This window comes from Scylla paramamosain, chromosome 22 (assembly GCF_035594125.1).
Source record: "Scylla paramamosain isolate STU-SP2022 chromosome 22, ASM3559412v1, whole genome shotgun sequence".
In the NCBI taxonomy this organism is placed as follows: Eukaryota; Metazoa; Arthropoda; class Malacostraca; order Decapoda; family Portunidae; genus Scylla; species Scylla paramamosain.
Window position 1 is genome coordinate 11,691,526 of NC_087172.1, and position 23,928 is coordinate 11,715,453.

The 23,928-nt window shown below is 41.7% G+C and overlaps 2 protein-coding genes and 1 long non-coding RNA gene across 3 annotated transcripts; 2 read left to right on the forward strand and 1 right to left on the reverse strand.

Moving 5' to 3' along the window:
• Positions 1–337: 337 nt before the first annotated feature.
• Positions 338–10,275, reverse strand: LOC135111541 (putative nuclease HARBI1). The gene is made up of 6 exons (XM_064024953.1): positions 9,506–10,275; positions 9,136–9,305; positions 8,696–8,958; positions 7,206–7,462; positions 3,800–3,969; positions 338–3,030 (listed from the first exon to the last, which is right to left on the reverse strand). The coding sequence occupies exons 1-2, from the start codon at positions 10,258–10,260 to the stop codon at positions 9,272–9,274; spliced, it is 789 nt and encodes a 262-aa protein (XP_063881023.1). The 5' UTR covers positions 10,261–10,275; the 3' UTR covers positions 338–3,030; positions 3,800–3,969; positions 7,206–7,462; positions 8,696–8,958; positions 9,136–9,271.
• On the forward strand, positions 3,473–3,799 carry LOC135111544 (uncharacterized). Its single transcript, XR_010273792.1, has 2 exons — positions 3,473–3,555; positions 3,587–3,799. It is a non-coding gene; the product is annotated as an uncharacterized LOC135111544 (long non-coding RNA).
• Positions 10,276–10,432: 157 nt separating the features above from the next.
• Positions 10,433–23,476, forward strand: LOC135111543 (glutamic acid-rich protein-like). Its single transcript, XM_064024956.1, has 11 exons — positions 10,433–10,472; positions 10,600–10,677; positions 14,010–14,153; positions 17,036–17,129; positions 17,241–17,385; positions 17,989–18,156; positions 20,304–20,430; positions 20,987–21,172; positions 21,331–21,504; positions 21,623–21,745; positions 22,314–23,476. Exons 5-9 carry the CDS (start codon positions 17,371–17,373, stop codon positions 21,363–21,365), a joined length of 531 nt encoding a protein of 176 aa, XP_063881026.1. The 5' UTR covers positions 10,433–10,472; positions 10,600–10,677; positions 14,010–14,153; positions 17,036–17,129; positions 17,241–17,370; the 3' UTR covers positions 21,366–21,504; positions 21,623–21,745; positions 22,314–23,476.
• The last annotated feature ends 452 nt before the right edge of the window (positions 23,477–23,928 follow it).

Consider the following 23,928-nt stretch of genomic DNA (forward strand, 5'->3'; position numbering starts at 1 on the left):
CTGACTGTGGCCCTTGCAATGAATGGCTTAATTGTTTATTTACTGTTCCTTACGTGTTTATTGATTATATGTGAGTTATTTATTTGATATTCATGATTTTTTTTTTTACTTCGTATTTCTTTATATGATAGTTTTATCTTTTCGTGTTTTCTGGCTTAAGTTTTGTTTATTACTCCTTGTTTGTGTTATTAGGTGTGTCATTAATTATTTGTCTTATTTCTCGTAGTTTAATGGATTTTTTAGCACTTTAATTATTAGAGTTCTTCACCAGTCATTTTATTCGAGAGAGAGAGAGAGAGAGAGAGAGAGTCTAAATGAATGATAAAAAAAATAATAATCAGTTACAGTATTTTATTTATAAACAAGAACAATTCATGATAATAATAATAATAATAATAATAATAATAATAATATTTAAATACAAGGAGGAAAATGTGTAATAATAATAATAATAATAATAATAATAATAATAATAATAATAACAATAACTGCTTTTATCTTACTCACACAGATAAATAGTTTTATAAATAGTTTATTGACCATAAACATTGTGTACATACACACAAAATTAAATAGAACAGATAAAAATTTCAAAATGTAGTCAGTGACACACAGAAGACTGGTGACAAAACCTACTAAAGCCCATTAAATGATTGGGTGTCTCAAGTTTCCACATCATCAGTGGAACACTGCTTCTGAGCACTCAGGGATGGACAAGCTTTTCATGGCTTGTGTGAATGGAGACAAGACGTGTAGGGGATTTATTTGTTCTGTTTTTTCTTGTCCTACTCTCTCTTCCTCCCTCTTGACTCTTCCTTTGCTTCATCCTACTCTTTCTCTTGCTCATTCTTTCTCTCTCTCTCTCTCTCTGGACTTTTCAGACATAGCTCCTTATGATTTTTTGGCAATCCCAAACCTGTTGACAGTATCCTTATCTGAGAGCCAAGGAGACCATGCAGAATGTGGCAGCATACCTATCATTGGTTGCAGAAGCGTTTGAGCAGTGGAGTGATGGATGATTGTAGGAATGTGGTGGCACTGCTATCCACCATGACATTCATCCACATAACAGAACCATCTCACATGGTGCATTCAGCCTCAGGGAGAGGAACCTCTGTAGCCTTGGGCAGTAGCCCTTGGTCAGGTTTGCTCCAGAGTCAAACCTGCTTACCATCCGAGAATACCTTGGGGAGGAATGAGGAAGCCTTTTGCTCTGAACCCATGAAAATTGTTCAACCCTATAAGGGAAAAATATGAATGTTGAACAAATTGATGAGAAATGGAAGGATTAATGGGCTAAGTGTGTTGGATTACAGAGGGCTTTCTTTGAAGGACATTTTGAATGATACCATAATTTTGGCCCTTAGCCCAAGGTTGGATACTTCTGAACCGTTCTTGCATTTTTAAGCTAAGTAATATAAAATGCTCAATTAACAAAGGAAGGATAATGAAAAGATAAAACAAATCAGGAATTATATCAATTCATAGCTTTATCATACTCGTAGTTCTAAGTCATAAATACTACAAAAATTAGTCAATCTCTTCAGAAATAATTATAAGATAAGCTTTAATAATAAAAAGTATGTATAAATAGATGAAATGTTGTCACCTTCACCAATGCCGGCTTCTTGTTATTCAGCACATGCTTGTGCTTCCTGAACACCGGTCTCATACTGGATAGAGACAGTAATGTATGGAGGTTTGATGCAATACAACATTTTATATAAGGATAAAAACTTGCATAAACTTCCTGTTTGTGTTTTTCTACTAAGGTGCAATTGTTAGGTGAGCATTTGCAACTTCCTACACTTAAACCATAACATCCCTACTACAGTGGCTCAGAGCCACACCATCACTTGTTGCTTGTCCACTAGTAAATAAGTTTTTTGTTTGTTCATTCTCATTCCTTCCCTATTTAAAACATCATTCCATCTTGTCATGGCCTCTTGAAGATCTTGTTGGCTTCCTGTCACGACAGCGACATCGTCTGCATAGGCCAGCATGATCTCTTTATCCTCCCTTACACACACTTCCTTCAGGCATCTGTCCATGTATATAATGAATAGCAAAGGAGAGAGCATCAATTATTCAATTATTCAATTATTCCTCACACACACACATACACACACACACACACACACACACACACACACACACACACACACACACACACACACACACACACACACAGGTAATAACAATAATATCTACCCTATATTGTAATGCACATTTTCATAATCACCACTGAATCATCATCATCATCATCATCAATATTTTTTATCAATAATATTAACAGTATTTATATATGTACATAGCATTACTATTATTACTACACACACACACACACACACACACACACACACACACGTACATACACTCACCTCTTGGCAGGGGTGGTGGGGAACAGGAGGAGGAGGAGGAGGAGGAGGAGGAGGAGGAGGAGGAGGAGGAGGAGGAGGAGGAGGAGGAGGAGGTGGACGAGGAGGAGGAGGAGGAGGAGGAGGAGGAGGAGGAGGAGGAGGAGGAGGAGGAGGAGGAGGAGGAGGAGGAGGAGGAGGAGGAGGAGGAGGAGGAAGAGGAGGATTAACACTGTGTGAGTGACTGACAGACTGACTAACTGACTAACTCACTAACTGACTGAATGACTGACTAACTGACTGACTGAATGACTGACTAACTGAGTGACTGACTGACTGACTCACTGACTGATACATACATACATACAGACAGACACAAGTACACAAGAATAAAAAATAAAATACATAACTGAAAAATCATTGCAATACACAGACAGACAGACAGACCAATGACAGAAAGACAGACAGATGGAGACAAACTAAACAGATAGATAGATAGTGAAATGACCACACAAAACACACACACACACACACACACACACACACACACACACACACACACACACACACACACACGCACCTGTTGAACATAGTAAGCTGTGGCACCAGGTTCAGACGGCCGCTCTACACAGCCTCGGACGCCTCCTGTGCCAACTCCTTGCATCGAACGAACCTGTGTAGACATGAAAGTAAGCAAGCAAGTGTTTATGGCTAATTATAATACTCAATATGCCAGTATCATCTCCAGCATCACCATCTGCTCACCACTGGGGACTCTCCTGGGGAGAGTTAGGAGAGTGAGAGAGGGGAGGGAGAGAGAGGGAGAGGAGAGGAAGAGAGAAGGGGAGTCTTGGAGATGGTTTGGGGTGAGTCTGGGATGGTCTGGATACATTGGGAATGAGAGAGAGAGAGAGAGAGAGAGAGAGAGAGAGAGAGAGAGAGAGAGAGAGAGAGAGAGAGAGAGAGAGAGAGAGAGAGAGAGAGAGAGAGAGAGAGAGAGAGAGAGAGAGAGAGAGAGAGAGAGAGAGAGAGAGAGAGAGAGAGAGAGAGAGAGAGAGAGAGAGAGAGAGAGAGAGAGAGAGAGAGAGAGAGAGAGAGAGAGAGAGAGAGAGAGAGAGAGAGAGAGAGAGAGAGAGAGAGAGAGAGAGAGAGAGAGAGAGAGAGAGAGGCTGTGAAAGGCTGGAAGAGGCTGTGAGAAGTTGGGATGGACTGGAAGTCCATCCCAACAGTTTGGGACAGTTTGGGGTGAGTCTGGAATGGTCTGGATACACTGGGAATGAGATAGAGTGAGAGAGAGGCTGTGAGTGGCTGTGAATAGCTGGGAGAGGGTGTGATAGGTTGTGAGAGGCTGAGAAAAGACAGTGAGAGGGTGGAGAAAATAATGGGAAACTGGAAAAATGAAAAGGAGAGATAGAAAGAGACACACAGGTAGACAGACACACCTGTAGGAAGGGCTCCTTAATATCCCCTTATCAGCTGGAGGGAGGGCTACAGGTAATAATCTTTTCTTCTTCCTTATCCGTGCCTCCTCCTCGTCCTCCTCTTCCTTTTCCTCCTCCACCTCGTACTCCGGAACTGGCGACCCCACCACCGGCACCTCCGACATGGCCTCCTGCGGGATGGTAAGGTAGTTAGGGAACTGTCTGAGTTAGCGTGTGTGTGTATGTTGGTTAAGTTTGGTTAAGTGTTAAATAAAGAATGGTACTCTATATTAATTTCAATATTTATCTACTTATTATCTGTATTTTGAAGATACATGTACCATTTGAACTGTAAACCTTTGTAATTGTCTGTCTCCTGCACACCCAGCTCGTCAACACCCCTGTGCCTGCAAACGGGTCACTGAACATTAAATAAACTTGTCTCAGTCCCCTACATACACACAAGTGGCTGGCCAAACACTGCATCAACACAAACAATGGATAAACAGTGGGAATCTGCTGGTCTGAGTCCCCTACATACACACAAGTGGCTGGCCAAACACTGCATCAACACAAACAGTGAATAAACAGTGAGAATCTGCTGGTCTGAGCCCCCAAAACACACTAGTGGCTGGCCAAACACTAGATCAACACAAACAGTGAATAAACAGTGGGAATCTGCTGGTCTGAGCCCCCAAAACACACAAGTGGCTGGCCAAACACTAGATCAACACAAACAGTGGATAAACAGTGGGAATCTGCTGGTCTGAGTCCCCTACATAAACACAAGTGGCTGGCCAAACACTAGATCAACACAAACAGTGGATAAATAGTAGGAATCTGCTGGTCTGAGCCCCCAAAACACACAAGTGGTTGGCCAAACACTGCATCAACACAAACAGTGGATAAACAGTGGGAATCTGCTGGTCTGAGTCCCCTACATACACACAAGTGGCTGGCCAAACACTGCATCAACACAAACAGTGAATAAACAGTGGGAATCTGCTGGTCTGAGTCCCCTACATACACACAAGTGGCTGGCCAAACACTGCATCAACACAAACAGTGGATAAACAGTGGGAATCTGCTGGTCTGAGTCCCCTACATACACACAAGTGGCTGGCCAAACACTGCATCAACACAAACAATGGATAAACAGTGGGAATCTGCTGGTCTGAGTCCCCTACATACACACAAGTGGCTGGCCAAACACTAGATCAACACAAACAGTGAATAAACAGTGGGAATCTGCTGGTCTGAGTCCCCTACATACACACAAGTGGCTGGCCAAACACTAGATCAACACAAACAGTGGATAAACAGTGGGAATCTGCTGGTCTGAGTCCCCTACATAAACACAAGTGGCTGGCCAAACACTAGATCAACACAAACAGTGGATAAATAGTAGGAATCTGCTGGTCTGAGCCCCCAAAACACACAAGTGGCTGGCCAAACACTGCATCAACACAAACAGTGGATAAACAGTGGGAATCTGCTGGTCTGAGTCCGCTACATACACACAAGTGGCTGGCCAAATACTGCATCAACACAAACAGTGAATAAACAGTGGGAATCTGCTGGTCTGAGTCCCCTACATACACACAAGTGGCTGGCCAAACACTAGATCAACACAAACAGTGAATAAACAGTGAGAATCTGCTGGTCTGAGCCCCCAAAACACACTAGTGGCTGGCCAAACACTAGATCAACACAAACAGTGAATAAACAGTGGGAATCTGCTGGTCTGAGCCCCCAAAACACACAAATGGCTGGCCAAACACTAGATCAACACAAACAGTGGATAAACAGTGGGAATCTGCTGGTCTGAGTCCCCTACATAAACACAAGTGGCTGGCCAAACACTAGATCAACACAAACAGTGGATAAATAGTAGGAATCTGCTGGTCTGAGCCCCCAAAACACACAAGTGGCTGGCCAAACACTGCATCAACACAAACAGTGGATAAACAGTGGGAATCTGCTGGTCTGAGTCCCCTACATAAACACAAGTGGCTGGCCAAACACTAGATCAACACAAACAGTGGATAAATAGTAGGAATCTGCTGGTCTGAGCCCCCAAAACACACAAGTGGCTGGCCAAACACTGCATCAACACAAACAGTGGATAAACAGTGGGAATCTGCTGGTCTGAGTCCGCTACATACACACAAGTGGCTGGCCAAATACTGCATCAACACAAACAGTGAATAAACAGTGGGAATCTGCTGGTCTGAGTCCCCTACATACACACAAGTGGCTGGCCAAACACTGCATCAACACAAACAGTGGATAAACAGTGGGAATCTGCTGGTCTGAGTCCCCTACATACACACAAGTGGCTGGCTAAACACTGCATCAACACAAACAATGGATAAACAGTGGGAATCTGCTGGTCTGAGTCCCCTACATACACACAAGTGGCTGGCCAAACACTAGATCAACACAAACAGTGAATAAACAGTGAGAATCTGCTGGTCTGAGCCCCCAAAACACACAAGTGGCTGGCCAAACACTAGATCAACACAAACAGTGAATAAACAGTGGGAATCTGCTGGTCTGAGCCCCCAAAACACACAACTGGCTGGCCAAACACTAGATCAACACAAACAGTGGATAAACAGTGGGAATCTGCTGGTCTGAATCCCCTACATAGACACAAGTGGCTGGCCAAACACTAGATCAACACAAACAGTGGATAAATAGTAGGAATCTGCTGGTCTGAGCCCCCAAAACACACTAGTGGCTGGCCAAACACTGCATCAACACAAACAGTGGATAAACAGTGGGAATCTGCTGGTCTGAGTCCCCTACATACACACAAGTGGCTGGCCAAACACTAGATCAACACAAACAGTGAATAAACAGTGGGAATCTGCTGGTCTGAGCCCCCAAAACACACAAGTGGCTGGCCAAACACTAAATCAACACAAACAGTGAATAAACACTGGGAATCTGCTGGTCTGAGCCCCCAAAACACACAAGTGGCTGGCCAGACACTGCATCAACACAAACAGTGAATAAACACTGGGAATCTGCTGGTCTGAGCCCCCAAAACACACAAGTGGCTGGCCAGACACTGCATCAACACAAACAGTGAATAAACAGTGGGAATCTGCTGGTCTGAGCCCCCAAAACACACTAGTGGCTGGCCAGACACTGCATAGGCACAGATGGGGAGCTGGTTTGGCCTGACAGCACCCTCCAGTATTCATGTAAATTCTGGCTACCATTTGCAATTCTATTTTGGGGAGCCACACCTCAGAGAGTCTCTTTTATTGAAGTTTTGTCCCCCCACGGCTGGCTGGCCTACATAACAAAATAAATAGATAATGTTTTTTTTGTCAGTTAGAGGACTTTTTCATCTCTACCTGTTGAAATAAGATTATCTCGGAAAGTTTAAAAATGATGCATTACTACTACTACTTACCCTGAACAATACCTCATCCTCAGCATCAGAGGACGGCCCCTCCCCCTCCTCACTGACTAACTGTTGTTGTTGTTGCAGTTGTTGTTGTAACAGAATCAACCTCTTCCTCTCCCTCTCTCTCTGACGTGCCTCCCTCCTGGCCTCCCTCTCTCTCCTCCTCCTCTCCTTCCTCTCCCTCCTCTCTTGCTTCTCTCTCTCTCTCTTGCTGCTGCTGCAATCTCTGGGTCCACCATGTCCTCGTTGATCCTCGGGATTTGCTGCAAAAGGAGGGAGAGAGTGAGTGAGTGGAAGTGGGAGAGAGGATGAGAGAGAAGGGTAAAACTATTATTGTAAGAGAGAGAGAGAGAGAGAGAGAGAGAGAGAGAGAGAGAGAGAGAGAGAGAGAGAGAGAGAGAGAGAGAGAGAGAGAGAGAGAGAGAAATATGTAGCAGTAATAATAATAATAATAATAATAATAATAATAATAATAATAATAATAATAATAATAATAATAATAATAATAATAATAATAATATCAAACATTCTCTCTCTCTCTCTCTCTCTCTCTCTCTCTCTCTCTCTCTCTCTCTCTCTCTCTCTCTCTCTCTCTCTCTCTCTCTCTCTCTCTCTCTCTCTCTCTCTCTCTCTCTCTCTCTCTCTCTCTCTCTCTCTCTCTCTCTCTCTCTCTCTCTCTCTCTCTCTCAGTGCAACCTACACTCATAAATTATTTCTTGCCCCAAAAAAGCTAATTTGGAATAAGACAAACAGTAACAAGTCCGAACATAGCAGTGGATCTTAAACTCCTAGAAACTGGAGACATTACTGTATTCCAGACCTTGGCGTTTGTATACAAAGCTCTTAATACAAACACAAGAGACACGGGCTCATGATATTCAGTTAAGACAGACAGGTAACTTGAGGACACCCTTCTGCTGAACCTCCCGTGCCCAACAGAGTGTCGTCTCACGAGGAACCAAGCACTGGACCCGGCTCTCGGACACAGTTAAAAACAAACCATTACATTCCTTTAAATTACTGATAAAACAACACTTAACAAGTAATTATTCATTGTATTTATTAGTTTTCAAATTGTAATCAGCTCTACTATTATAAACATATGTAATTGTTTGTAATTTGTAATAGTTATTATTATTATTATTATTATTATTTACTTTTGTTATTGATATAATTCTTTTTTGCATGTATCTATAATTTGATTGGGTTAAAGTTATGAATTACTTACTAAATAATTATGTACTGTCTTTTTCTTTTTTTTTTCATGATAGCTGAATAAAACACTGGTCTTAAACCTTAGTGTAAAATATTCATTAGTCCACAAAGACCTTGTGCTCCATGGACTGGCCATCACATATCAGAATGTCTATATACCAGTCTGTCTGTATATATTAACACCAATATATATCATTTAATCAATCAATCACTCTGTAAGGAAAATATAGACAAATAAATACAATAACAACAGATGTATATACACTCTCTCTCTCTCTCACCTGCTGAGGAGGGAGATAAGCCAAGCCACAGCTAACCCAGGTGTGTGTGGCCCACCTCCACCTCCCATCACCCCCGCTGGCAGCACCGCAGGGGGCAGGAGGGGGTGAGGGATGACTGGGCAGGGGTCACAGGGAGAGGGGTGGCTGGGGCAGGGGTCTGGGGCTGGGGTCGGGGGAAAGCCTGGGACTCCGACCACTTGCATGACCCGACCAACTCCAACGACTTCTGCCCCTAATACCTGCGTGTTGTCAGCTGGAACAACCTGAGAGGAAGGAGGTGCTCAGAAGTAGTAGTAGTAGTAGTAGTAGTAGTAGTAGTAGTAGTAGTAAGATTGATTTTCTATCTCTGTCTCTCCTTTCTGTATGTAAAAAACTTTCTCTCTCTCTCTCTCTCTCTCTCTCTCTCTCTCTCTCTCTCTCTCTCTCTCTCTCTCTCTCACCTGTATGACATTCCCTGCCTGCACTATCATGGGGAAGTGGGGCTGCGGGGCTGAGGCATCTTGGGGCAACACCTGAAGCATGTTCCCCATTTGAATAACCCTTGTTGTGGCGGTGGTGGCAGTGGTGGTGGTGGCGTCAGTCCCCTCGGCTGCATCGTAAGGTACTGGAACTGTTGGGAGGAGGGGGTTAGTTTGGGCGGCCACGCCCCGGGGACTTAGCCTTGGGAGGAGAGCGTGCCCAAAGGGGGGCAGGGACCGGTTCTTGTAGGGGCTGCGGGCACACGCGGGAGGGCGGCCCTGGGGAGAAAGCTACTAGATTCGTTCAAAGCATATCTAAACCTAACAGAACACTATTTACAAATAAACCCACCTGTTATAATTAGCTTGTGCAACAGTTTGAGGGCGAAGGTAAGGAGTGAGGAGCCACTGCTTACAGGGATAGCCACTGTCCCCGGGAAGGTAGCATCCTGCAGGTACATGTTGTTCCTCAAACATCAGTTTGAGTGCTGACTTATCTAGTATTCTTGCATCGTTGACTGAGCCAGGCCACCTTGCCACAATGTCAAGAATCTTATAGTGAGCATCAAATACTACTTGCACATTTATGCTGTGATAGCGTTTCCTGTTCACATATACATGTTCATCGACATGAGGAGACACAATTCTTATATGAGTACCATCAATCACTCCCACAACACCGGGAAACTGAGTTACTTGCATGAACTCTGCCTGTTTTTGCTGCACTTCACGCTGGGTGTGAGGGAAAGCCACGAACTGGCAGATTACTTCTGGGTCAGCCAGTGCATCAATTGTCTGTGATATTGCACGGCTGATAGTGGGCTGCGTTGTTCCAAAATCATCACAACTGCACTGTTGCATTTTTCCTGTGGCTAAATATCGTAATGTGATGGCCACCATCTCAGGGGTCAAGGCTCTATTTCTTTCAGTTTTACTTTGCAGCTTGTCTCTCACTATATCAGTCACTGCAACAATACCAGCACGGTCCAATCTGAATCTTTTCAGTAACTCAGCATCGTCGTACTCAGCGAAAATATCTCTTCTCACTCTGTAGGTGCGCCGCTGACGTTGTTGTGCCGCCTTCCTGCTAACGGCTGGGTTCATCATGCTCTAAATAAAATTTCCACCTACCTTTAATAATCTGCTGGAGGTAACTTGTGGAAAGAGAAAGAAAAGTGCATTATTTTTATGCAATAATATTTTTAATTTTTGAACTTGAAAATGCAATATACTTTAATTCAGAGATTTAAAAAGTGAACATACGTTTTAACCCAGCGGGTGCTGTAAACAGTACGTTGGCGGTTCACACCAGTTCAGAAGTAAGGTATCTTAAATTGCACTCGACAATGTTGTGAATACTTTAAAATGCTTGAAGCCATACTTGATGCCTTCCATAACGTGTAAAGTAAGAAGTTAGCCTGTGTTAAAAAGTGGTGATCCCTGCAGATTACCAAGGCATCCAGTCTCCCAGCAAGTGCCAAGAGGCATTCATTCAATGCTCCGCTGACACCAATTTGCCCAAAGGTATGCATTATATGTGGAAAGTACATTACGTACGGTGTAGAGGTGGTTGTCTAGTGATATAAATGGTAAGGTGGTGGTGCTGGTGATTGTGATGGTACTACACTGTTATTACCGTATGTCAGTATATTGAGGCTTGATATCACTTTTATTAATGTGCCAGTATTTCATTACCTATCTTATGAAATAACACTAGCTCTTGATATATTCTTTTCTACAAACCTTTAACAATAATTGAAACGTTTTTTTTAAATTGAATTCAATGCCTTTTCTTATTGATGAAAATAGGAAATAATTATGGCTACCACTGGCTAGACACGCCATACCTTGCCTTGAGTTTAGGTATGGTTAGGTTAGGTTTGATATGGTTGGGTGTAGTTAGGTTAGTTTTGGGTATGGTTAGGTTACAGCAAGTACAGTTAGGTTAGTTTGGGTGTAGTTAGGTTTGGATGTGGTTAAGTTAGTTTAGGTATGGTTAGATTACAGCAGGTATGGTTAGGTTAGTTTTGGTGTGGTCAAGTTAGTTTAGGTATGGTTAGGTTACAGCAGGTATGGTTAGGTTAGTTTTGGTGTTGTTAAGTTAGTTTAGGTATGGTTAGAACCTTGGACAAAAAATGAGGAACATCACTGAACCAAAAGATTTTTATTTATTTATTTATTTATTTATTTTATTTATTTATTTATTTATTTAATTTTCTTTTAATATTTCAATGAAAATTAGCAGTATTACTTATATCTGTCAACTTTCCAAGAGGGTTAGAGAATGCCTCAAGCCATTTGTAAGATAAGATTACACGTAAATTGCTTGGTTTAAGAGAAACTGGCATGTTAGTAAAATGAATCTTTACTGTCATGTGAATGAATATTTATAAATGCAAAAAGTTTAAATCTCCAAGAACAACCTGTGTTTTACAGTAATGTGGGTAGCCCACATGGGACCCATAAAGTAGCCCACAAAACACCCACATGCCTCCCATTATCCAATGTTGGCTGGGTATATATATATATATATATATATATATATATATATATATATATATATATATATATATATATATATATATATATATATATGAGGAGGCAGTAGACATCTGCCTAAATGATAATTACTACCAGTGAGGTCTAAAGCACTGTTCAGGGGGTGCTGTGAACTTATCATTAAACCCAGCTGTGACCTCGCTGAACGTTTCCCTTTGTGTCTCACAACACAAGGGGGCAGTCATAGCCTGCCCTCTAAAGACAACTCTCTTCCTCCACACAAAACTACAAGCACCTAATAACACACACACCCTTCACTCAAAAATTTTAAAATCATCGTGGCGACTCCTACACCAGCCTCGTAGTCCCCATCTGGGGAGGGGACCATAAATGTCCCCAGGTCAGACTGCCTTTCTGTCAAAGACCCTAAGTGTCTTGACACCCCCCTCAACTTTTTCTTCATTAACTTCTGCAACATTCGCAGTCAAAGATCTAATTTTCAATCTGTAGAACACCACCTCTCCTCTTCTAAACCTCATCTTCTTTTCCTCACTGAAACTCAGGTGTCTGAGGCAACTGACAGTAGCTCCTTTTCTGTTCCCTCTTACTTTCTCTATCCTCATTTTCAGTCCAAAGCTGGATGCTGCGTTTATGTGCGCAATGATTTAACCTGCTCTCGTGCCCACGCTCTTGAATCTTCTGAGTTTTCCACCATCTGGCTACGACTACAGAGTCACTCTCATACTAAATTTATCTGTGCTGTATACCTCTCACCTAACTCCTCTGATTATAAGAAATTCTTTAACTACTTAACTTCCAAAGTGGAGCACATTCTGACCCTCTTCCCTTTTGCAGAGATCTCCATTCTTGGAGACTTCAATGTTCACCACCAGCTTTGGCTTTCCTCTCCCTTCACTGACCATCCTGGTGAACTAGCCTACAACTTTGCTATCCTCCATGACCTAGAGCAATTGGTGCAACACCCTACTCGTATTCCTGACTGTCTTGGAGATACACCCAACATTCTTGACCTTTTCCCCCAGCCTCAGCCCCAGCCCCAGCCTTTTCATCCCAGCCTCTCCCAGTGCATCCTAGCCTCTCCCAGTCCATCCCAGCCTCTCTCAGTGCATTCCAGCCTCTCCCAGTCCATCCCAGCCTCTCCCAGTCCATCCCAGCCTCTCTCAGTGCATTCCAGCCTCTCCCAGTCCATCCCAGCCTCTCCCAGTCCATCCCAGCCTCTCCCAGTGCATCCTAGACTCTCCCAGTCCATCCCAGCCTCTCCCAGTCCATCCCAGCCTCTCCCAGTGCATTTCAGCCTCTCCCAGTCCATCCCAGCCTCTCTCAGTGCATTCCAGCCTCTCCCAGTCCATCCCAGCCTCTCCCAGTGCATCCTAGCTTCTCCCAGTCCATCCCAGCCTCTCTCAGTGCATTCCAGCCTCTCCCAGTCCATCCCAGCCTCTCCCAGTGATAATAAAGCAATTTGGATTTAGGAAAGGGAGATTGTGTTACAAACTTACTGAGTTACACTTAGATCTATAGAAAACTGTTATCAAATGGCATATAACATTTTATGTTATATGCCATAATTTATTATGGCATATAACAGATTATTATTACAGATGCCATTTCTTAAAGAAATGGCATCTGTTTTTTTTTTGTTTTTTTATTATTCTCTTTCTCTCTCTCCCTCCCTAAGGCAGTGCTCCTCTTACAAAGGAAAAATAAATAATTAAATAAAATAATTAATTTACAAATCAAGGGCTGGATTTGTGTCTGTGGAGGCCTGTGAGCAGCCTGAGTGTGGAGGCCATCTACCTGAAATATTTATATTAATATTTTTGTATCTGTATTCCATGCAGTTTTTAATACATATAATATATTATAGTGAAAGGAACATATTTATTTAGTGTAAATGAAACAAGTGGTTATTTTGATAGTAATAAAAAAAATATTTAGTTCATAGAAAACTAGTGTTTGATTAATTTAAGTTTCTTTCACTTACAGAATATTTATGTGGGAGACTCCTCAGATTGTGGAGACCCCAGATTGTGGAGGCTCCTAGGCAGCTGGTCTTTTTGTGGACTCCTAAATCTGGCACTGAACAAAATTCTCTCTCTCTCTCTCTCTCTCTCTCTCTCTCTCTCTCTCTCTCTCTCTCTCTCTCTCTCTCTCTCTCTCTCTCTCTCTCTCTCTCTCTCTCTCTCTCTCTCTCTCTCTCTCTCTCTCTCTCTCTCTCTCTCTCTCTCTCTCTCTCTCTCTCTCTCTCTCTCTCTCTCTCTCTCTCTCTCTCTCTCTCTCTCTCTCTCTCTCTCTCTCTCTCTCTCTCCTCAACTCTCAACCACTGGATGGTATATCAGTTCACACAGCAAGAAGCCAAGGACCCACCGAGGCTATCACTTGGAAGAGGTCATTGTTGTTGCATCCAGCATCCCAGCCTGACTGCCTAGACAGGTCCCGCAGGTTGCTGAATGGCAGAGGTGCAGGCTGCTCCACAGCAAGATGTGAGACCAGTGTGGCAGAGTATGATGTGTACACAATGAGGGACACACTGTAGCCAACCCAGTAGATTACCCGTGCTGCAGTGCTGATTGGGTAGGTGTTGGAGCCTGCAGGAGGAAGAGGAGGAGGGAAAGATGCCATGAAAAGGCAATTTTAAGACATGGAGGATGATGCAAAGGCAATTTAAAATCTTTGAAAGTAACACATCTTTTTAAATTTAAAAATGTAGAAAAGACCATTTTAAAATGTTTCAGAGATGAAAATGCAATTTAAGAGTTTTTCTCATCATTTCTAAAAGATTTATATCTCATATCTTACTAAGAAAACTGTTGATATCATCATATGAAGAGAACTACTGATAAAATTAAATACATTACTTGATATCCATATCAGTCATATTAACACCACTTGCTTATATTGCTCATGCCAGAACTAATTCAAGTTAATATCAGCTCAATTATGAAAATACACCAGGTATCATGTAAAGTTTCCCAGTTTTAAATATATCCTTTAATAACTGTCTTTCTGTATTCCCATCTTATCAAACATTAAACACCACTACCCTTGCATTCAACTTAGTCTCATACCCCAACAGGTCCTCACCCTGCTGTAGGAGGGCTGGCAACATGTACCAGCCATCTTACCAAACACTAAATGCTCCAACACTTGAACTGACCAGTCTTACACCTCAACAGGTCCTCACCTTGTTGTAGGAGAGCTGACAACATGTACCAGCCAGCAGCAACTCCCATGCTAACAGGCTTCTCCCCCGTGGGTATGTAGCACCTCTGGAGTCGCTCGATGAAGAAGAGGATGCTGGCGAGGCCTGTCGTGTTAGCCGGGATGCGCCGGTACAGAGCTGTGTCCGTTGGGGTTGTGTAGGCAAACATCTTCTTGGCAAGGTCCTCGTGGGTGGCCGCAAACAGTTTACGGCTGTGGGATGAGAACTTGTCTTGTGAATGTGACATTGGGGTGAGTGTTAATCTGATTTTGTGTTACTATGTTCTGTGGGGAGTGGGTGTTAATGTGATTTTTTGTTAACTGAATGCTGTGTCTGACCTCCTGAGGTGTAGTATGGTGGGCCACAAGATTGTCCCTTTCCACTAGGGGCTGACAGATGATATTAAGAGTGTGAATGTGTGTGTGGTGCCTTGTTTGGGCCATTTTGTGTGTGATTGCCAGCCTGATGTATAGACAGCTAAATCGTTAATAATAATGAAGTTAAGAGTGTGAATGTGTGGTGATTTGTCTGCGGTGTCTTGGGGAGGATTGTTGGCCTGGTATATAGATAAATAGATTAGAATTTGGATTAACAGTGTCAATGTTGTATGTGAGTGTATAGTGTAGTGTCTGGGCCACCCTGTATAGGACTGCCAGCCTGGCATATAGATAGATCAATCTAATTATTTGACATTTCATATTCTGAACATTTTGCTGATCCAATTAATCTGTTAAGGGAGCACTTTGTTCAACATCTTTAAAATATTATTTGATCATCACCTGTATCTCTCACCTGATGATATAGATAGGCTGGGTGTAGGTAACAACTTTCAACCTCTCCTCAGTGATGGACAATTCAGAGACAGTGAGGTCAGCTTCCCCTGACTGCAGAGCTCCTACCGTGCCCGTCCACTCGTTGCTTGAGTTGTCCTTCAGTTTCCCGTAGGCATAACCTTCCAGTACATTGAAACTGACTCTGTACAAGAGAGAGAGTGGGAGAAAAAATAGTGTTGTGTATTGAGGGAAAGAAAATTTCTGTCTTGTCTTCTCTATTTAGGGAAAGAAAAGGAAAAGGGCAAGTAGTGTCATATGCATGGAGGAAAAGGAAAATTATTCTCATATGCACTGAGCAAAAAGGAAAAGTACTGTGATATGTACTAAGGGAAAGGCTGGGTGTACTGAAGGGAAGGAAAAATACTGTTGTCGTATTTATTGAGGAAAAGAAAGAAATACTGTCGTATGTACATTTTTTAATTGCTAGAAAGAAAAGTGAAATATACATTTATATGTATAGTTTATTTTTCATATCAGTCACAAGTATGGATGTTTGTTTCCCTTCTTTTTTTCACATGTACAGCTACCTCCTCAAATAGCATGTATTTTCAAAATTTCAAGCTGCTGTGATGATGAAAAAAGCCTGAAAGAAAAATGACAAGGAACAAAAAGTAATGAGAATAAGTTTTGTGGCAACTATTCATTAGGTGTCACTTTTTCACTCCTCCACTTAGACCGGTACAGTTGAACGCAAAATGTGAAAACTTACGAGAAATTGTGTGCATCCCTTAGTGCAGTGACAATATCCCCCACAAAACCAGTGATATTTCTTTGACTGGAGGTTAGTTCAATAATTTTGAAGGCTGGGATTAATTTTAATGAGGGATGAGAGGGTGGAAGTGACTGGAGTATAGGTTAATAATTCTACCAGCTGGAAAGGATTTTGAGGGTCAGAGGAGAGTGATTGGATATTAGCTTGATAATCGTGCTTGGTGAGATTAATTTTAGTGAGAGACTAGATGGTGGGAGGATGATATTTAGAGGTTAGTTTGGTAATTTTGCCAGTTGGTATTAATTTTTAGTGAGGGATGAGGGTGTCAGAAGAATGTGACTGGAGGTTAGTTTAATAATTCTGAGGGTGGGAGGAAAGTAATAGGGGGTTAGTTTAATTTTGGTGATGGATGAGAGTGTGAGTGGAAAGTGTAGCTGACCACATAATTTATCAAATAGTACAAGCATGTACACATTCTTAATAATGTTCCATGTTAAGATATACTAAACATGAAGTTACTCCACAATATATGATGGTGTAAATTACGAATGGTTAAAGTCGAGACTTGTTTGATGATGGCCTGTTTGCTTGCTCCCCTTGGACGTGCGGCAAGTGCAGCAGCGTTCGACCGTTTCTCTAGGGGCAAGCGACACCTCCTGGTGGGGGACTTCAAATCTGCTGTCGCTGCCTTCGAGGTGTGTCTGTTGCTTAGGTGTGGTATGTGTTGCATGTTACCTAGTTGTGTTGTTTTCTGTGTTGTTAATTGTTTCATATCATAGTGAAAGTAAACACCAGGTTTAACTGACACTCCTTACCACTCCAGGAGGCAACAGAGTCCCTGGTGGAGCTGTGTGGGGAGCAGGCGCCCGAGTGTGGTGACGCGTACTGCCGCTGTGGCCGTGCATTGCTGGAGCTGGCACGCAAGGAGGCAGGGGTGCTGGGGCCAGATCTGGATGGTGCCAGTAGTCGTGTGTATTGCTTGGTTATTGTGTTAACGTGCTGGAGTGTGCACAGCCGGGAGTGTTTGGGGAATGAAAATAAAAGGAGTTATGGATGTTTAAAAATGCATCTTTTGAGAGCTGAGTATACAAGAAAGTTGCTGTGTTTGCGGGATGAGTAAACAATGAAGAAATGTTTTGAGGAACTGGGTGTGCAGAGGCACGAGTGTTTGGAGAATGAGAATACAGGAAGACAGGAGTGATTTAGGAATAAGTGTACAAGAAAGGAGTGTTTGAGTGACAATATATAAGGAAGAGGTGTTTTGAAAATGAGAGTACAAGGAATGAGCATTTTGGGAGTTAATATACAAGGAAGCAAGTATTTAAGGGACAAGTATACAAGATTATTTTCCTGTCATATGTCATTATACAATGTTTTTCTTTGTTATATACATCATTCCCTTTCACTTTTCATATCTTGTGTTCTCGTCATTCTGATGTAATGTTACAGATAGAGAATGTTTGGTGTCAAATTTTCACTAATTTCATATGTGTATAAACTTTCATTTCATTGACTTTTTTTTACTATTACTACTATATTTGCTTGCTTTTTAAACAAGTCTTTTCTTTCAGAGGAGGGAAGCACAGGGGAAGAGGAGGACGAGGAGGAAGAGAGTTAAGAGTCACAAGAGGAGGAGGAAGGTGGAAAGAAAGAGGAAGGAGAGGAGGAGGAGGAGGAGGAGGAAGATGGAGAAGGAAAGGAGAAAGATAAGAAGGAAGGAAATGCCGCAGAAGGAGAAGGTGAGTTGTTAATAAGGTTTTGTGTGACAAGTTTTCTGAAAATTTTATTTGTTTACATGAAGTTTGTTTTGTATATATTACTCTTAATATACTACTTCTCCCACCACATGCAATTTGTCTGTCTGCTGTTGTGGTTCTTTCATTTCTTGTTCCCTTTCCTGAATATACCATTTCCTTAGTTTCATATCTAGTACCCTCCAATAAAATTTCTGCTTCTCGGTCTCTGTACTTCTCTCGTTTTTTTTGCTTGGCTTCATTCCTCAGATCCTTCTCTTTTTCCCTTTCTTCCAAGTTCATATCTCTTTTTTACCCAAATATTCTTGTATTCTGAATTTTCAGCCAGCTTCCCAGTTCTCACTAGGATCTCCTTTACTGTAACTTGGGATCTCATTCTCACTTTTAATGGTCTTTTACCTCCTTCACTATATTTTCCAATTCTATATGCTTCTTCCACTTCTCATTCCAGTCCCTGTTCTTCACCTTGGACCATTGTAATAATTTTCTTACCAACTCCTCTCTCTCTCTCTCTCTCTCTCTCTCTCTCTCTCTCTCTCTCTCTCTCTCTCTCTCTCTCTCTCTCTCTCTCTCTCTCTCTCTCTCTCTCTCTCTCTCTCTCTCTCTCTCTCTCTCTCTCTCTCTCTCTCTCTCTCTCTCTTATTCCCTTTTCTTCCTTTCTTCCTTCCCTCCTATCTTTGTTTCTCCCTCCTCCTCCTCCTCCTCCTCCTCCTCCTCCTCCTCCTCCTCCTCCTCCTCCTCCTCCTCCTCCTCCTCCTCCTCCTCCTCCTCCTCCTTCATTCTACCTAACAAGAAATAATGGATTCAAGATTATACCCAAACGTTTTAAATCCCACAAGGCCAAACATTTTTTCTTTAATCGTATAGTAAATATATGGAGTAAACTTCCTGCAGAAATTGTGAACAATATTGAAATTGTGAAAGCAATATTATTGAATCAGTTCATCCTAAACATTTGCACTTTGTTTTTCCACAGAGCAATAAGAAATTAGAATTGACAGAGAAACCAGACAAGGGACTGCATTTGAAGAAGCACAAGAACCAAGAAATTACATCATTCAATGAAATGACAACATAATCTAAAGTAAGAATTTACATAGCTTTCATTTTGGTTTACATTCTGAAAGGTAACAGTAACATGGATATGTTTTTATATTGAAATCTTTCTCTGATTGCATACAAATGGTACCAATCAACAAATAATAATGTAATACTTAGAAGCTGGGAATTCAAATCACTGGTAGATAAAATGAACCACCATTCTAGAGTGTACATAACTAAGGAATTAATATACTGGTTAACTGTCACACCAGCATGAACAGAATAACAACAATTGTTGAGTAGAGTCTGTAGGAGGCAGGGAAGGAGGCATGTAGTCAGTTTTAGAGAGCAGTTATTATGAAATCAGCTGTAGAATATTCCTAAGATGCAATACTACTGGAGTCTGTCAGCTTGAAGACAGTTTATTAAAGAAGGGAAGTTCATGAGATATAAAGCCTTTGATTATTCAGTTTCATTTCCAAAGTAACATTTATTTATTGGTGTGTTGCTTCCTGTAAATAGTAAAGCCTTGACAGCACTGCATCTCTCACACCACGCTGTAACTGTTGAGAGAACCCTAACCCTTAGAGAGAGGAGGAGGGAATCCTTGGTTTATGTTCAGTAAAGCCCTGTATTCTTGTCATGGCAATGTAGAATGGAGGCGTCATTGGTTTATGTTCAGTAAAGCCCTGTATTCTTGTCATGGCAATGTAGAATGGAGGCGTCCTTGGTTTATGTTCAGTAAAGCCCCGTATTCTTGTCATGGCAATGTAGAATGGAGGCGTCCTTGGTTTATGTTCAGTAAAGCCCTGTATTCTTGTCATGGCAATGTAGAATGGAGACGTCATTGGTCACATACTGTTCTAATGTAATCTAATGTAATCTAATGGAATCATGAAGGTGTAAAAATGCAGGATATGGACATCATCAGCTTTTGTCATTAAGGGTGGTAAAGTGAAAGATTTGTTAATCACTTTGGTCTTTAGTTGATGCTTCTGGTGAGGCTTTCCTGTTTAAACTTGGCATAATATATATAAAATGATGTGGCATGTTAAACAAGTTAACTTACTGCCTTCTTGTGTCTTTCACAGATAGAAATCAAAAACGTCACAAGACAGAATAGTGAGCTGCATGCACTTATCACAGAGTATAAAGTCACTCCCTCAGAGGAAAAAGACAAGGATGGCATGTCTTCATGTGAGAACTCAGAAGCTAAATGTGAGCTACCATCCACATGAATATATATTTGTATATCAAACTGACATTCTCCTTGGAGGGAGGCTTTCCAAAGTGCACACACACACACACACACACACACACACACACACACACACACACACACACACACACACACACACACACATCTCTGCATCAGGACTCAACAGCCAGACTGATAAACAATTACTTCACCCAAGATGATCAGCTGATAGGATTAGCTGTGGATGAGCCTCCTGTGGTGACTAGGAGTACAAAAGCCAGCAGCTAATTTTGGGAGCTGCCAGTCATCATGGTCCTGGTGTCTGAGGTGCTGCTTTTGCATTTTCCCAGTCATGGGATGAGGCTACATCACATTTATTCATTCACAGTTGCTCTTAGTTATCTCTGTTACAAGTTAAAATTTTTCCTGGCTCCACAGACATTTCTGGTGCATCTAACCCTCTCTCCATTGCCCTTCTATTTCCCTTAGTCTTATACCCACTTCTTACATTACGTCTAATTACTTCCATTGGTCATTCTTGTCTGGCCCTCTGTTGCATCAATTTTTCACCTCCAGGTACAGATACCAAGGGGAAATTGCTGGGTCAAGTGGCTACACTGACATCTGAGGTTAGCAGGTTGGAGAGTGAGTGCAGCAGTCTTCAGGTTCAGCTAGACTGTGAGAGGGATAAGTATAACAAACTGCTGGGAGAATCTCTTGCTCATGAAAAGTTGTCTGAAGATGTCATAACTGAACCAAAAGGTAAGAAAGTTTATATTCTCTAATAATAAAGCAAATAATTTTTCCTCACTGTTGCTCAATTTTTTGAATTAATAACAAAATAAAAGCATTGTTATTGGATTTGTTTATTGAGGCTGTATTAAGAAAAGTTGAGAGAAACAAACTTATTGTTTTATCAGGAGAAACAACAGGATTGGGAGGAACTGAGCTTTAACAGAAGCTGCAACAACTGCAGGAGGCTCACAGGGTCCTGGAGAGCAGGTTAACTTGCAGCATGAAGGAGGTGGCTGAGCTGAGTGACAGGAAGTAGCAGCTTGAGCATGCTGTAGTGCATGAGGAGACAGAGTCCATCGGTGAGTGCATGTTTTTTGCTCATTTGAATCATCTGTAAAAGTGAAGTGGAGGAAGTGTTTACTGTTTACTGTATGCCATTTCCTTGGTCTTTTAATGAAGAATTTTATCCTTCTTCAGGTGACTACATCACCATCTACCAGTTGCAGCGAGGAGTGATGAAGCAACAAGCTCGAGAACGCGAGTTAGACCTTGCCAGCCTCCATCATGAATGAGAGGAAATGAAGCAAAACCACTCTGCAGGTTAGTGCTCTCTTTTGCATCTCACACACTTCTTATTCATGTCATGGCAGATTAGTGATTTCTGCTGCATCTCACACACTTCTTATTCAATTGCTGGCAGGTTAGTGATCTCTGCTGCATCTCACACACTTCTTATTCAATTGCTGGCAGGTTAGTGATCTCTGCTGCATCTCAAACGGTTCTTATTCAGGTGTTGACCAAAGTACTAAGCCTTCATATCATTACCTTGCTCTGTGATGGAGGCTACACCATCTGGCATCTAGCTGAGATTTAATGTTGCAGTAAAGCTTCCATATGAGTTCATGTAGAGCAAAATGTTTTCAAATGCCAGGGAAGTAGTGTAATGTAACCTTCCAGAGAAATCTATCCCTCATTTATTAGTTAACAGGAGTGTTTAATGTACTTAATGTGATTAGCCAGGATCAAGGGTCAACTTCTTCACTGACCATTTACTCTCAGGTGATGTATCTGTCCTCCATGAGTCACCAGAGACACATAAGGTGTTGTAAGTGAAATTTCATCTATTAGATTTATTCAAAATGTGAATTAACACAGTTGTTTCCTGCAGGATTTGATATCAAAGCTGGTGCAGGAAAAGGAAGCAGATCATGACCTTCAGCAGCTCGAGAAGATAAGCAGCGTCCTTATATATATGTTATATAAATATGTTCCTTTCACTATAATATATTATATGTATTAAAAACTGCATGGAATACTACTGTATTCCATGCACTTTGTATTCCATGTATTCCAGCCACTCAGTCTCCTACTGAGTGGCTGGGGTTTTCCAAAAGTGAGGGTTGGTGTTCTATACCATACCATGTGCCCTGTTTGTATTCCTTCTCTATCCTCTGTATTATATTCTATGTAAAGATGGTGCTGGGGTGGGATCTACTTCTTATTCCCTAAAAGTGATGAGGAGTGACACTGGGCAGCATTAATTTGCTCCTTAGAGATGGCTGGGTTCCTGTGGATGAGTGGGCCATGCTGTGCTTTGTCAAGGATGGTGTTTGGTATTGTGATGACTCTTGCCACAATCAAGTGTCTCCCACAGAGTAGTGGAGTACCTATGTATGGTGTTGACCCAAGCTGTCCAGGTCTCATCCAATGCCTTAATATGATTTAGATGATCAAAATGGTTTAACTCACCATTTAATCAGCTGACTGATTTGAATGGAGAAGTATGTAATGTGTTGTAGCCTAACCATCCCTGCCAGCATGGTCAGACTCTTGGTAGTAACCTGAAATGCTCCTAGGTAGTGAGTATCATTGCACATAATGATCTTTACTTTGTCAGTAATTCAATGATACTGAATATTACTCTACTGGATTTTGCTCAGCACTGCTTGGTAACTTTTGGCCATAATCCCAGGTCTGGAATGATATGAAGCCATGTTTTTACATTCCATATGAGACAGGCAAGCACTATGCTTTGCCTGACTGATACCTGTACTTTGCATTTATGACCCCAGGTAGTTCATCACTCTCTCTCTCTCTCTCTCTCTCTCTCTCTCTCTCTCTCTCTCTCTCTCTCTCTCTCTCTCTCTCTCTCTCTCTCTCTCTCTCTCTCTCTCTCTCTCTCTCTCTCTCTCTCTGTTTGGAATTATACTGTATATTAGGAAATATCATTAAAGAGTGTGTGTGTAAAAAGTGTTTGCATTATTGTGCATTTGATGTTGGTTTCATGATTTATAAAGATTGCTATTTTTAATAAAGTTATTGAAATTGTTATTGAGTGTTTGTATTGAACTCATTAGCTTTGTAATAGTGTGCGTCTCATCATGCATTCATTAATGATGTAGAGTGGAAATGTCCACTCCTATCATGCATAATATCAATGCATTATTGGTTTATGTTGTTATTTGTGTATAAATTGTAAAGTTATGCCAGTCTATTTTAGTACAAACTAAATATCAGCTGGAAGAGAGGACAGGTAATGGCACACTAAAACACAGGAAGGGACAATGATATAACCAATTTAACAATACACAGAGGAAGAAGAATGAGAAAGCAATAAAAATGGATTATTTAATGGATGATTAATAGACCCTCATTTGTAATGTTATTTCAGGCAAGAATATTAAAAGAGACAGCTGGCTTGCCCTTTGTACTTGTTCAGCTTGCCCTTAGCACTTGTTCATACATGACAGAATGAGAGATCTATGGGTGGTGGTGACACCTGG